This window comes from Trichosurus vulpecula, chromosome 1, assembly GCF_011100635.1.
Source record: "Trichosurus vulpecula isolate mTriVul1 chromosome 1, mTriVul1.pri, whole genome shotgun sequence".
NCBI lineage: Eukaryota > Metazoa > Chordata > Mammalia > Diprotodontia > Phalangeridae > Trichosurus > Trichosurus vulpecula.
In genome coordinates this window covers 121,681,665-121,696,191 of record NC_050573.1, presented here as the reverse complement: position 1 = coordinate 121,696,191, position 14,527 = coordinate 121,681,665, and the positions used below count along the sequence as shown (strand labels likewise).

Below are 14,527 nucleotides of genomic sequence, written 5' to 3'. Positions count from 1 at the left end.
TGTTTCCAACTCTGCTACCACAAAAAGTGCTTCCATGAGTATATTTGGGACTTCTTTCTTTCCATGTTTCACCTCTTTGGGGCATAAGCCCAGCAGCAGGATCTCTTAAATGATTTCAAATTGTTTTCAAAGACAATTAGACCATTTCCCAGCTCCTCCAACAATGCAGTAGTATAATTCTCCTCCAATAAACAAAAGTAGCATTTTAGCTGGGCCATTTATTAGAACCCAAGTCTTCTGACTCCAAAGCCAGTGATCTTTCCACTATATACTACATTGTTCCCTAAAGTCTCTTCCAGCAATAAAATGTAATACTTCTTCCTCCCTCTCCCTCCCCCATGGTTTGTCTTCATTGCATGCAAGTCTATTTGCCAATAAACAGTTGTAACCTTCTAGTCTTGGGTTCCTCTCCCTGTCCTCACACGAGGATATGACTCAAAACTACACCAATCAGCAGGGCTATAAACACCTCTACCGTGCCAAACCACTAGCTGTTGCTGATCTATATGAGCTATGTGAAGAGACAGAGATTAGTCCAAGGAGAAATGCTCCATTTTCAGAAGGCTGATGTGCAAAATGATAGAATACATGCTCTGTAATTTGCATTCTATAGAGAAAAAAATAGGTCAGCTTCTCTAAAACAGAATAATTATTCAAGTGGATCCCAAAAACACAAATCCACTGACACTGGAAAACAAAGTCACTCCCAAACTTTGAAAGCCCTACAATTTAGACCAGTTACAGATACAAGCACTCAATGCCATTTAGTAGGGAAGAAGGTGAACTATGTGAAAGGGAAAGAACATCATCAAAATGAGATGGTAGCCTGAGCAGCTAATTGCTGCCAATTACAAATACAAAACAAGGCAGGAGGGAGATAAGCACAACGGTATTTTTTTATACTGTCTGTACTGCAGTGGGAGCTTGGAGGGAAGAGCTTAAAAGCCTTCAAACACCAGCTTAATTTTGCTAGAGTATTTCAGAGCTGAACTAGTGTTTCCATCTGCTAACAAGCAAGAGAATCACATTACCCTCCAAAAGCATTCGTTATGCACCCATCTTTGCACAGTATTCAGTCTCACCTTCTGCACAGTCAGTTGAATAGATAAGGCTCCTGCCTTTGGGGAACATATGGTACAACACATAAGAAGCAAGAAATGATGATTTTTACCATTGGATTTTCAAAGGAGGTCTGTCCAAAAAACCATTTCTACTTAATAGCAGTGGCCCATTTCTTGCTGCCAATGCACTAGCCCCCTCTCACTCAAATAGTCAAATGAATCTGTATTCTCAGCAACATGGATGTTCCCTCCTTACTTTCTCTTGATATTTCAAGGATTACAAAACAGCGCATGGATTTCCCATAAATTGTTCCTTACTCTTACTACATGATTAGCTAAACCCATCCTGTTTTTTGATCACACATTTCTCTGATGATATCCATTACTCTAGTTTTTCTTCAAAGATTCTTATGTGTTGTGACCCCGCCATGGGCCTCTCCATTTTGACCTCTGTACTCCTGCCCACACATTTTAAAATTAAATTTCCCTTTATCCTAAATCTCTTCTTTCCATTCTCTTTTTGTGTCCTTACACTGAAAGAAACGATCTACCTGAGCAACACCTTGGACTTGACCTTTAAAATGGAGAACAGCCACAGAGGGAGCTGAAAAAATGCTGGAGAGAAACAGGATAAAGAGAGCAGATTAAAGTCCTTTGTGTGAAATTCTGGACATCTGTACAGCAGCTCCTCCTTGCCCACTTTAGTCCGCAGGAAACCACTGGTCCCAGAGACATCAGTAAAGCAATTCCAGTGGAAGAACAACAGAGGAATCACTAAACCAGGCAAGTAACAGAATGAGGCAGTAGTGAGGAAAAGAACTATGATATTGGACAGCAAACCTGGACCTTGTCCTTCACTGATACTGTTGAATAATGCAAACTATGTTGGAGGTGGGGAGGGGTCATCTCTCTGTCTGTCTGTCTCTCTCCATATATAGACAGACAGATAGACAGATAGATAGACATAGGTAGATACATGGATAAAGAGAGAGAGAGAGAGAGAGAGAGAGAGAGAGAGAGAGAGATCAAAGTTCTTTCCCCTTTGGAGGATGTAGAGGGCAAAGAAGTTGATACTAGAACTAGAATATAACTAACATAATTTTGTAGAAGGTGCAGCTCACCAGAGGGAGGTGGGGTTGATTTTCTGGAGACCTTAAGTATTTTCCCTTTTAGGAAAGCCTCAAGCCCAAGGATAATACAATAAATCTATATATGAACTTTGGTTGTAGGTCAGGTATTACATTTTGAGATCACAAAGCATTGAGTTTATAAACTCGGTTCAGTTTTAACTACCACAAAGAAATATTTTTTATCTGTCTTGATTCTCTATAATACTCCCTTCAGAGGAAGTCTCCAACTTGTTTTTCTCAAGCTCCCAATGTGACCCCACCATCTCTCTCTCAGACAATAGCCTTACCTCCTAATTTACTAAGAAAATATAGACTATCCAAGGTGATCTCCTTTATCTTTCAAATCCCAATCCTCAAAATCCCTCCTATATCCTCACCCATCCTTTCCTACTCTACTATGAAATATGAGGAAGATAAATGTCTTCTCCTAGTCAAGGTCAAACTCCTCTACCTCTACCCTTGATACCAGCTACCATTGTCTCCTCTAAGAGTTTGCCCCCATTACTTCTCTTCTCCCCCAGCTCCCCTGGCTTTTCCCTCTCTCCTTTCGGACTGCTTCTTCTGGTCAACAAACATAATCAGGTCTATGGCTTTTAAAAAGCCTCTTCTTGACCCTATAATTTCTTCTTTTCTCTTTTGATTTGCCCTTCTTTTTACAATCAAACTCCTGGAAAGATTTAGCTATACTCTTTGCCTTTACTGCCTACCCACCCACACACTTCTCAACCCCTGGCATTCTGGCTTACAACCCTACCACTCTGCTGAAACTGTTGTATCCAAGGTTACAGAGAATTCCTTAATTGTTAAATCTGATGGCCTTTTCTCAATTTTCATCTTCCAATACCAGGCTACAGTTTTAGATGCTGCTGTCCACTCATTCCTTCCACATACTTTACTCCTGCCAGGTGGCACAGGATAGAGAGATTTATTCAAGTCTCTCTCCAAACCTAAACAATAGCAACACAAACAAAAACCCCTTCAATCATGTCCAGCTGCCAACCTCATCTATTTCTTCTTCTTCATTGTCAAAATGCTCAAAAAAGTAGTCTATGTCCATTGCTCTTACTTATTCACAATTTATTTTCTCCACAACACTCTAGCAGTCTGACTTCATTCCCACAATTTTGAAACTGTGCTCTCAAAATGACCTTTCAAGTCCAATAACCTAATGAACAAATCCAATGATCTTTTTACCGCTATCTCCCTTGACTTCTTTGAAACCTTTGACACTACTGACTGTCCCCACTCTTTCAGATTTTCTTTTTTTCCCTTAGTTTCTGAGATATCAGTCTCCTGGTTCATCCCCGACCTCCCTAACCAGTGCTTCTCTGCCAAAGGCTCCTTTTGTCTTACATGAATGATCATCAAGGCTTGGTCCTTGGCTCTTTTCTCACTAAGAACTCCTGCCCTTGCCAATCACATCTGCTCTCTTGGTCACCCTGTCTGTGCCCTACACTCTAAAATGATCCTCTATCTACTTTGTATCATATATATTTTTATTTGTCCATGACCCCCCATTAGAACAAAAGTTCCAGGATCCTTTCATTTTTGTTTCTGTATCCCCTGTACCTAAGCAAGCACAATGTTGGGCACATAGTAAGCACTTAATAAGCAGGGGGAGGGGGGGGGGTTGTTTGGTTTTTTTTTTTGGCTGTTGTTGTTGGCTTTTTTTTTGCTTAACTGAGGCAGTTCTTTATGCTCAAAATGTTCTGTTTCCTCCAATTTGCTTGAAGGCCCAGGCAAATGTTGCTTCTTCTATAAAACATTCGATGATCATCAGTAAACTCACCCTAGTGCCATTGAACTTGGAGATCAGTTTTACACCTCTCTCATACACCTCCTATTTGGTATGGCAGAATGAAACACATGGCAGACTATATAAAGAGCTTGCTTCTGATATACACTTGCTGTCTGACCTTGGGTAAGTCATAATGTTTCTCAGTGCTCCCAATCGACTTTCTCAATGAGTTTCAAAGCCACTGTGAATCTGCATGGAAAAGAGAGGTTCCTCATACCACTGAAATCAGCTCAGGTCCAAGAAAAAATGTATTTTAGTTACAAATGGGTAATATCCTCCCACTAGGCTGCATGAGATAATATATCAAAAGCACTTTGCAAACCTTCGAACAGTATATAAATGTCAGCTATTGTTATCATTATGGTCTAGGAGGGCAAGGATCATGCCTTATCTAAACTCTGTAGCTCTCAATATCTACCTTAGCACTCTGTGCCCATAAGGCACCTGATTCACATTTGCTGAGTTGAACTGAAGCCAGAGATCACTACTAAAATTGACTTCAGTTTGTAACACTTACACACTTAATAATTAAACTGCTAGATTACATATAAATGTAAAAAGGGGAGGGAAGCTATAAAAACTGTGGAAATCAGTCTTTGAATATCATCCCCAAATTGTCAACCCTAGGGAAAAAAGTGACAATTTTTGGTACGTTGGGATCACATTTAAGCAACACATCAATTTATTAAATTGCTTTGAGTTAAAGATCCCTAGCCTGGTTATGGAACAGTGCTAATAGGGCTACTTTTCTTTTTTTTTCCCTTAACCCTGAGAATACCACTTACTTGAGTTGAATATAAGGTTAAGTGAAGGCGATAGGCCAATAGAATTCAAATATGAAATGGAGCCCATGGATCATTCAATCCAGCCATGCATACATACATGTACACACACACACACACACACACACACACACATACACACCCCTTCCCATTTTGTAAATGAGGAAACTGAAGCCCGCAGGGTTAAAGTGACTTGCCCGAGATCTTGTGGGTCATAAATTGGAAAACCAATATTCAAACCTAGTTCTTCAGACACCAAATCTAGTAGTATTTCTTCTACAGGAGGACTGTTAACCGTTTTTGTGTGTCAAGGCTGCATTTGTCAATGTGATAAAGCCTATGGACCTCTTCTCAGAACAATGGTTTTTAAATGCATCAAATATTTCAATTACACTGAATTACAGTTATCAAAATATTTTTGTCATCCAACTTCATGGACCTCAATGAGGACCCACAGATCCCAGATCTTGGATCCCAGATCCCAAACCTTGTCTTAAATAATAGAAAGGTAGCAACGTGCATTTATTAAATGCTTATCATGTGCTAGGTACTATGTGATGCGCTGGCAATACAAACATAAGCACAAAAAAAGACAGCCCCTGCTCTCAAGTAGATTACTTTCTAATGAGGGAAGGCAACATATAAAAGGAAGCTGGGTAGGCCAGGGGAGAGGCAAGGAATCAAGGATTGAGGGGATATTGTAGAGGAAGTCCCTGAGGAAAGTCAGGAGTGCAGTCATATCATCTGTATTCTGTTAAATTACTAGCAGGTAGGTGGTGCAGTGGACTGAACACTAGGCCTGAAATCAGGAGGACTCCTTTCCTTGAGTTCAAATCTGGCCTCAGACACTTACTACCTGTGTGACCCTGGGCAAGTCACTTAACCTTGTTTGCCTCAGTTTCCTCATCTGTAAAATGATCTGGAGAAGGAAATGGCAAACCCCAAGACGGGGTCTAAAGTGGGAAGTGAATGAACAACAAAAATGATTACCATGTGCATAGGTCTCGGAGTACACAGAATCAGAGGCTGTTCAGGCTAGGAGGAACCTTAGAGATCAGATTAGTCCAACCCCCTGATTTTGCAGAAGGGGAAATCAAGGCCCAGGGAGCTAGCAGAGAAAGCACTTGGAATCCAAAGCCCAGTGCTCTTCCCACTAACCCCTAAACTACAGTACACGATCTAATGTAATTGTATCAATAAGACAAATTTGACTCTACAGGTCAGTAATGTTATAACATCTATGAATCTTTCTGGGTAAGACAGGGGGTTAGAACTCTTACTTTTCCTTTAAGCTACAAAACCTTCATAAATGTAAAAGCTGTTCTCATTCAGGTATTTAAGGGTAAGATGAAAGAGAAAATAATTAGCTAACTGGTCTTTTTGACTGCTTTTTAATGATCTGAAGTTTCTGGACACCTGCTTTCCTATAAATAATATTGGCTATATCTCCTCATCTGACAGGTCATTTCCTATTTTCATTTTGCAGTTTCAAAAAGGCAGAAACTGTATTTTCGCACAACTCTATCAATCTATTAACATGCATTGGTTTAGCACCTACTATGTGATAGACACTAGGGATACAAAGACCAAAAAAAATGAAACTGTCCCTGCCCTCCAGGAGCTTACTATCTATAGGGAAGACAACATATGCATAGATAAATACATACAAAATAAACAGGAAGCAAATTTGGGCACAATGGGAAGTCCTAACATCTTGGGGAATGCAGGAGCTGGCGACTGAATTGAAATTTGAAAGAAAGTATAAATTCTAAAAGGTAGTGGCAAATATGGAATGCCTCCCGGGCATCAGGGAAAGCCTGTGAAAAAGAGCCATCAGAAAAAAAAAAAACAAAAAACAATCCCAAGTAACGAAAACTCCCTAGCATGGTATGCTGGAAAAAATAATAAGGAGAGGAATAGCTAACATTTGTATAGTATTTATAGTGGTGCCAGGCACTGTGCTAAGCACTGCACAACTATTATCTCATTTGATTCTCACAACAACCTTAGGAGATAAATGCTGTTATTATTCCCTTTTTATAGATGAGGAAACTGGGGTAAACAGAGATAAAGTGACTTAGACACTTGTCTGAGGTCACATTGGAACTCATGTCTTTCTGACTGCAGACCCAGTGCTCTATCCACTGCACCACCTAGGGTGCAATGTCGGGGTTTTTTCTAAGCTGTGATACTAACTAGATATTTTGCTCGTGGCAGGATACAATCTCTCTGGGTCTTGATTTCCTCACCTGTAACACAGAGAATATAGATTAGATGAATTTTAGAGGCAGAAGAATCACTGGAGGCTTTGGAAGCAAAGCTATCCCTCTCTATTTATGACACTGTTCATAGCCTAACATGGCAGTTCATAAATGCATCTCTTTAAAAAAAAAGAAATTGTGTTTATTGTATTGTCTTACTAAATCTGTCACAGTGCTCAATGTTCAAACACTGGGGCCCTGGAATGCACACAGCATGAAGTCATTCTAACATGCCTCTCTTTGCCAGCATTCTGTTCTTATTCCCCTGATAGTTCTAACAAAGTGTGTGCTCATTACAGTTTTCATACATTATTTTCTTTCATCTCTTTGGTGATATTATATTGGGTGGACAGAATTGGTTAGGGAACATGCTCACTCCCAAAGCTAAGGGTTACACATGGCCAAGAATTAGATCATACTAACCTCAAATTTCCTTAGAATCTTCTTGAAGTTAGTGGAGCACTCTGATTCAATCAAGGTCAAGTTGCATTTCCTCAACTTTTCACCCAAGCTCCTATTCCTTTGGCTTTGAATTTACATTTATTTCATCTTAATTCTGGATTAATTTAATTTAAAAAACCTGTATTGAGTGCTTGTCATATTCTGATAAGAATACACTTGGTGCAGTTTCAAAAGCATTTTTGCATGTATTATTATATCTGGTTCTCAAGACAGCCCCATGAATAAAGCCAGGCAACTATGAGCATCTCCATCTTTCAAGCAACTCAGAAATATTAAATGCTTTACCCCAGGTTATATGGAGAGTAACTGGGCTAATATCTCCTATTCACTATTATAAACTGCCAGCCATAGATACAAGATAAATGTCAGAGACTAAACAGGATCCCCAGCAGGTAATGGAAGCAATGCCTACCCTGGAAGCAAGAATAACACAAGAAAATAAAAGGACTGTAGTTATTCAGTGGAAGCCATACTTGTCTACCCGAGATGGTGAGGTAGCAAAGGCCAGTCATAGACGCTGGAACAAGCACAGTTAAAACAGAAGCCTGGGTGCAGCTAGGTGGCACAGTGAGTAGAGCATGGGCCCTAAAGTCAGGAGGACCTGAGTTCAAATCCGGCCTCAGACACTTGACACACTTACCAGCTGTGTGACCTTGGGCAAGTCACTTAACCCCAATTGCCTTTCCTTCCCTCCTCCAAAAACAAACAAACAAACAAAAAAGCAGAAGCCTACTATGGAAGAAAGAGGGAGAGATGGGGCTTTTCCAGTTGAAGACCACCAGCCTAGCCTGTCATAGCCAAAAGGGGCAACATACCTCTTATGGTGATCTGGTGACCCCCAGCACACAGCTAATACTTAATAAATCAATCTCTCTCTCTCTCTCTCTCTCTCTCTCTCTCTCTCTCTCTCTCTCTTTCTCTCTCTCCCTCTCTCAGAGGTTCTTTTGTTTTCCCTCCACATATTAATGGGTTTTCCTAATTACATTTTTCTATCTTCTTTTTAAAAATTATTTATTATAAGAGATGGCTCTGTGGAAAAGGAAAAGCATGAGATTTAAGTATGTAAAAACAAAATGCTTCAATAAAAATTATTTTTAAAAAAGAAAGATGACATAAGGTGCTAGCCTTATAGAACCTAAAACCCTGTTCTTGTCTACCTTCTGTATGAGTTTATATCTCTTCTTTCTGATTCATACTAACTGATCTGGTGCCATGAGAAGATGGCCTATCTGCATGGGAAATTCCATTGCTGTAGACCATCTACAGGAATCATTAGTTGGGCCTGGCTGAGTTGGTCCAGTGGCTTAAGTGGGCAGCCAATGATTAAACATAGTCCCAGAATGTGTTAGTTAAACTTTTGTCTACGAATACATCCCTAAGGCTCCAGCTATTTATAATACCAAGGAATGATACCTGAGGAAAGAAAAGTAGGCACAGACCAGCTTCCCTGCAGTCAACTCTCAATTATCCCTATGTGGATTATCTCTGACAAAATTTTTATCCCAGGTTGGCTTATCCCCCAATCCCTGCAATCATATCCATATAATTTAAATTCAGGATGAGGCTAATTAAGAATGCTTAAGTAATTCTAATTAAGAATGTTCCCAAAGAGTCAGAAAATGCAACTCAAACTAGAATTGCTTAATTATCTGCTGTTTTAAAAGTTATTAGCATCACCACATTTTCCCCTAAATGGATAAAACAGGAACTTACTGCTTTTATTTTAGAAAATAAAAACATACCTACAAAATTTTAATGACCTCCTTTGCCTACAGAGTTACCTAGTTCTCAGCTTAACAATACTGGCTCAGGATCTAGATTTCTTTTTCACTAAATAATGAGATCCTTCATACTATCCATATATGTTACTATTTGCACTATTTGGGCAAATAGGGACACACATAACCCATTGACTTTACCTCCACTGTCACTTCCTTCTCTATAACATTCATGGGTTTTGATAATCACAAAAATACAATGGAGACGGTGAATATTATTAACTGTCACTTTTGCATGTTGGGAAATATGCTGAGGAGATCTGCTGTGTTCATATAAATGAATAATCAATTTACAGCTCCACAGTGGAACTCAACAGTTTTCTATTTCCCAACTCAAGTCTCAATCACAAGACTTCGGCAAACCCGCTTTTAGGACTAGATAGTTATGCACTTAAACACCATCAAGAAATGCAAGTTGTACAACCAACCACATGCCCAAAAAGACTGAAAAGAGTTGGCACAGTTCTTAAACCCGACACTCAAGGTACTCCACATCCTTATCTGTGAGTATCTCCTGACATCCATATGGGTTTCCTCACCATTGCCCATAACTACCTTGAAAAGTCTCACCTCCTTGCCTTTGCATATACTGTTCCCTGCTGGTCCCAAGCTGGGATGCCTCTTATCCTCACTTCTTCCCTTACGAGTCTTACCTGTCCAAAGCTTAAATCAAGTCCTATGAAGACTTTCATGATTTTCCTTCCTCCATTGCAACCTCCTCAATTTACAGATGAGGGAACTAAGGAAAGGGAGGTTATAACTACCTTATCAATAGTTTCACAAATGAAAAATTATAACAATAATACTAATAACTAAAAAGTGAATGACACTTTAAAATTTGCAAAGCACTACGTTATTTGATTTTCACAACAACCCTGCAAGCTAGGTGCTAGTATTATCCCCATTTATTGGGAAACTGAGGTTAGTTAAGCTATTTGTCCTGAGTTACACAGCTAGAGACACACTCTTAGATCCAAATTCAGGACCTCCAGATTTGTCCAACCCTCTATCCACTATATGGCCTGGGTCATCTTGTGTTTTCAAAGATGTAGAATGCTTACATTTATTATGGGTTTAGGAAAATTATACTTGAAGAAAATGAGGTCCAGAAGAACTTAGTGACTTGCCCAAGGCACAGGGAGCAAACAGCAGGGCTGTCATTGGAAAATGTTTTCTAACACCAAATTCAGTGCATTTTCCATTATACCATGATGCTTCTTAAATTTTATTAGGATTGGACTCTATTCCTTTGAGCACTGACATGAGGTTAAAGCAACTAAAATTACCTTCCAGCCCAGAAAGCATGAAGCAATTTTAAAACATACAAATTGATGGTCAGAAAATTTATTTAAATGATCTCTAGGCAAGTTTACAGCCATTCAAGTCAGCTCAACTTTTATCACTTGGGGCTTAGTTGTTTAGTTATTTATTAAGGTCACAAACCACCCTAATGGTGATATATACATACAACAGAAGAAAAAAGATTTAAGATGTTCCAAGTACATGAACAAAATGAGTTCATATTGACCTTGGCATAGGATCTGCTCATACAATGTGTTAACTGGCACACCTACACTTTCCAGCATCCAAAATATGACGTTCCTTATATTAACCTGGGCATCCTTGACTACAGTAACCATACACAAATTCAACAGAATGGGGAAGATCATGCTATCTGCTGTGAGTTCGAGTTAGGTCTTCCACTGAAAACTACCCTGCAATTTCAGGCAGTATTAAAAATGACTTCCTCTATCCTAGAGGGCATCATGGAATATTTTTCTGAGAGGATTTTTCCTAGTTTATGGACATCATAAAGAAGTTTTGTACCAACATTTTTGCTTCCGAATAAAATTCTACTAAATCTAAGTGAACTTCAGTTTAAACAAAATGAATGTGAAAGTACCTAGAAAAACAAAAGCATTGCCTAAATATTAAACTTGGGAAAAATTTAACATGGCAACCACATAAAAAGCATTCAATAATTTATAAATAACCCCACCATCAAACCTCAATCAAAATGCTAGCTATTAATACTACTACTAATAATAGGAATATATTTAATTTTGGAATGGGATTATAAAAATAAAGAACCAATCAATGGCTAATTTATTCATTCATTACAATTTTTAATCTGTTTTAGCTGCTCATCTTAAGGATGCCACTTGGACACAACTCCATCTATCTTCCTTGCTGCAGAAGGCTCTTGAGAAAATGAAGATTTTTTTAGGGCCTATTAAATTAAAAGTTTATTAATTCTTCATGCCACAGAAATTTTGAGAGGAGGAGAGAGGCAAAGCTTTTATGTTCTACTCTGCTTAAAAAATAGAACTTGAAGGACCACTAGCTGATATCTTATATGGCTCATTTCCTTGCATCAAAGGTGTCATGTATGACTATCTACTTCTATCAGCTAGCCAATTACATTTCTCATGAACAAGAAACTAAATATTTAATAAAGTCCATTCTAATTATCCAAGCTGATGCATGGAAATACTAGTGCTAATCATTCAAAACAATTAATGATACAAAAATAATTTCTGTTAGGTTTGGAAAACTGTTCTCAATTCAATGAATTAATTTGGCTGCAAATAACTTCCGATTTTTGTTCTCTTTTTATACAAATATTAAACATTAGCTTATTTGGACAACTAGCCAAATGACACCAACTGACAATGGGAAAGAGTGACCAAGAAGGGACAGAGAGAAGAATAAGCATTTATGTTGCCTATGTGCTGAGCATTGTGCTAAATATTTCATTTGAAGAATCCATTCAGAGAGGCAAAAAACATTCTGCAGACGATAATCCCTTGTGATAACCCACATGAAAATAATCAAGGCTAGACTGTAGCAATTTATCATCACTAACACCTCATAGAGCTTTTCCAATGGTACATTTTTCTGGGGCAGATAATATAGATGGACCCAGAGTTGAAAAAGAGGAGAGTGAGTTGGATTGCTTTTGGGCAACTGAAAAAGCATATTTACTAATTTCAACCTCTCTATAACAACAAAGGCCTATCTTTTTAATACAGATTTTACTGAGTTTTTTTGTATAGCAGGAAGACCTAGAATACCGTTGGCTCCAAAGTACTAAAGAGAAGTATTGCACAGAGCGGAGTAGAAAGGCCCATGGTGGGTGTGAGCAGGCTGTAACGTATAACCAATATGGAACGCCAAAGAAGAGCAGAAGTAAAGGATGTTATCATTCTGTATGACAGAATAAGAAGATGGTCTAGTCACATGGTAAGGGTGAGAGATGACAGATAGATGGACAAAGTGTTCACTGGTACCCCTGTGGAAATGGAAAAAGGTTCCCAGAATGTTGGTTGGCTCCTATGGTGAACTTCCAGGAGAACACAGGTGAGATTCACAAAGGATGGTCAGGACAGATAGGTTATCACATACATTATTGAAGAGAATTACTGAATCAATGAGATCACAGGTCTATTTGAGAATATGAGCACCCAGAAGTTAGGATGGGTAACCTTACATTCTACCAACAGCTTCAATTATTTCAGATAGACAAACTGAGTCTCTGCAGAGTCATGCCTACTGCTGATAAGTGACAAAACTAATGCTGAGGGATAGCCTGTCTGGGATGCTTCCTGTGTTCAAGAATTGCTTGACCTGGAACATCCTTTTCTCTCACACTATATACAGCGTCCTTCAAATAGGTATCACTGGGTCTATATCCAAACTCAGAATTAACCATGGCCCACTTATCTAATTCTCCATTATGATACAATTGTCACATTCAAGTCAAATGCTATACCATTCATTGTTTTATTTTCAACTTTTATTACTGCCTGTATTTTCACAAATGTTTAAATTTCTTGCTTCTTATTTCCTAGTCAAGCCCTACCTGTAGTCAACATTTTCATATCTTATTGCTCAATCATACTATATTACTTATGTATTTATTACTATTACTTATTACTGTCATATCAAGGTATAGCATTTTATACTAATCAATGAATCAAAGGTCTCATGGAAAGAACACTAAATGACAAACTGAAGCACAATCAGGAAGGAGCACAATCAGGAGAATATTATGCACACTGACCTTAATACTGTCAAAAGAAAACCTCTATAAATCAGCTAAACTCAAATTAATTGCAGTGACCAATCCTGTCCAGGAGAATAGATGATGAAATATATTTCCCTCCTCTTGAAAGAAAAGTGGATGATTATAAGGGAAGAATGTGGCGGTATGCTGTTAGTAGCAATCATTTAGTTGTTACTCCATTTGCTTCTGAGGTTTTTATCACAAGAAAAAGATCGATTGGGTGGGGAAGTGATTATATATAGATATATATCTTTGTATGTGTGTATATATATTTGTATGTATGTATATATATATATATATATATATCAATTGGGGAATGGCAATGATAAATAAAAGGCACAAATATTACTGTCTTGTAATAAAAAAATTTCTTTAAAGAATGAATACTGGTCCCAGTTCTGCCATTTATAAACAGTATGTCCTTCAGCAAATCACTAAACCTCTCAGTTTTTTCATCCTAAAAATGGGATACTTGCATTTACCTGCCTCACAGGATCTGTTATAAGGATCAAATGAGATAATGTAAATAAAATATTTTTTGCAAAAATATTGCAGATGTAGACTAATAATCCAACTATAAAGAGAATTTTCTTTCATAATAAAACCCAAACAAGATCCTAGCTAGTCAATATTCCAATTGTCCTTTCCTTTTGCAGGGCTGACATACAGTTTTTGGAAAATTGCAGTTGATGCATTGCCTCAATAAGTTGGATTATTCCTTACCTTAGATGCCTCTGCCTCAATCTGTTGTCGCTTGGGTGTTTCTTTCAGGTCAGGTGATTTCTGGGTAGTTTTGTTCTTAACGGCTTGAGATGCAATGCCTTCGCCTTCAATTTGCTGGTTAATACCTTCTGCATGGACAGAGTGATCAATACCATTTGGATTCAGACTGCAATGGATAGCTGAGGGGAAAATGACAGATATAGCTCAGTAAACAAATCATATCAGGAGAGTCTCTAGAGACAAAGAGCATTTCATCAAGCAACACCAGGAAGGTGCCAGGCTGGGAGCTGAGAAGCTGAAAGAGCCTCAGAAACTGTACTTGGTATAATCGTAAGAAGCACAGAAGTTCAGAAGCATTTCAGAGTACTTCATTGGCCACTCATGCCACCTAAATCTGAGGAGGAATACTTTCTACAGCCAACCTGACAAGTGGCCATCCAGACTCTGCTTGCAGACTAATGAGATG

The 14,527-nt window shown here is 38.5% G+C and overlaps 1 protein-coding gene across 1 annotated transcript in view; it reads right to left on the bottom strand.

The window, feature by feature from the left end:
* SAMD12 (sterile alpha motif domain containing 12) overlaps positions 1–14,527 on the bottom strand; it is a 530,415-nt gene that overhangs the window by 442,422 nt on the left and 73,466 nt on the right. The window contains exon 2 of the mRNA XM_036757739.1: positions 14,062–14,240. Coding sequence (XP_036613634.1) covers positions 14,062–14,240 — 179 coding nt within the window. The remainder of the gene's footprint in view (positions 1–14,061; positions 14,241–14,527) is intronic.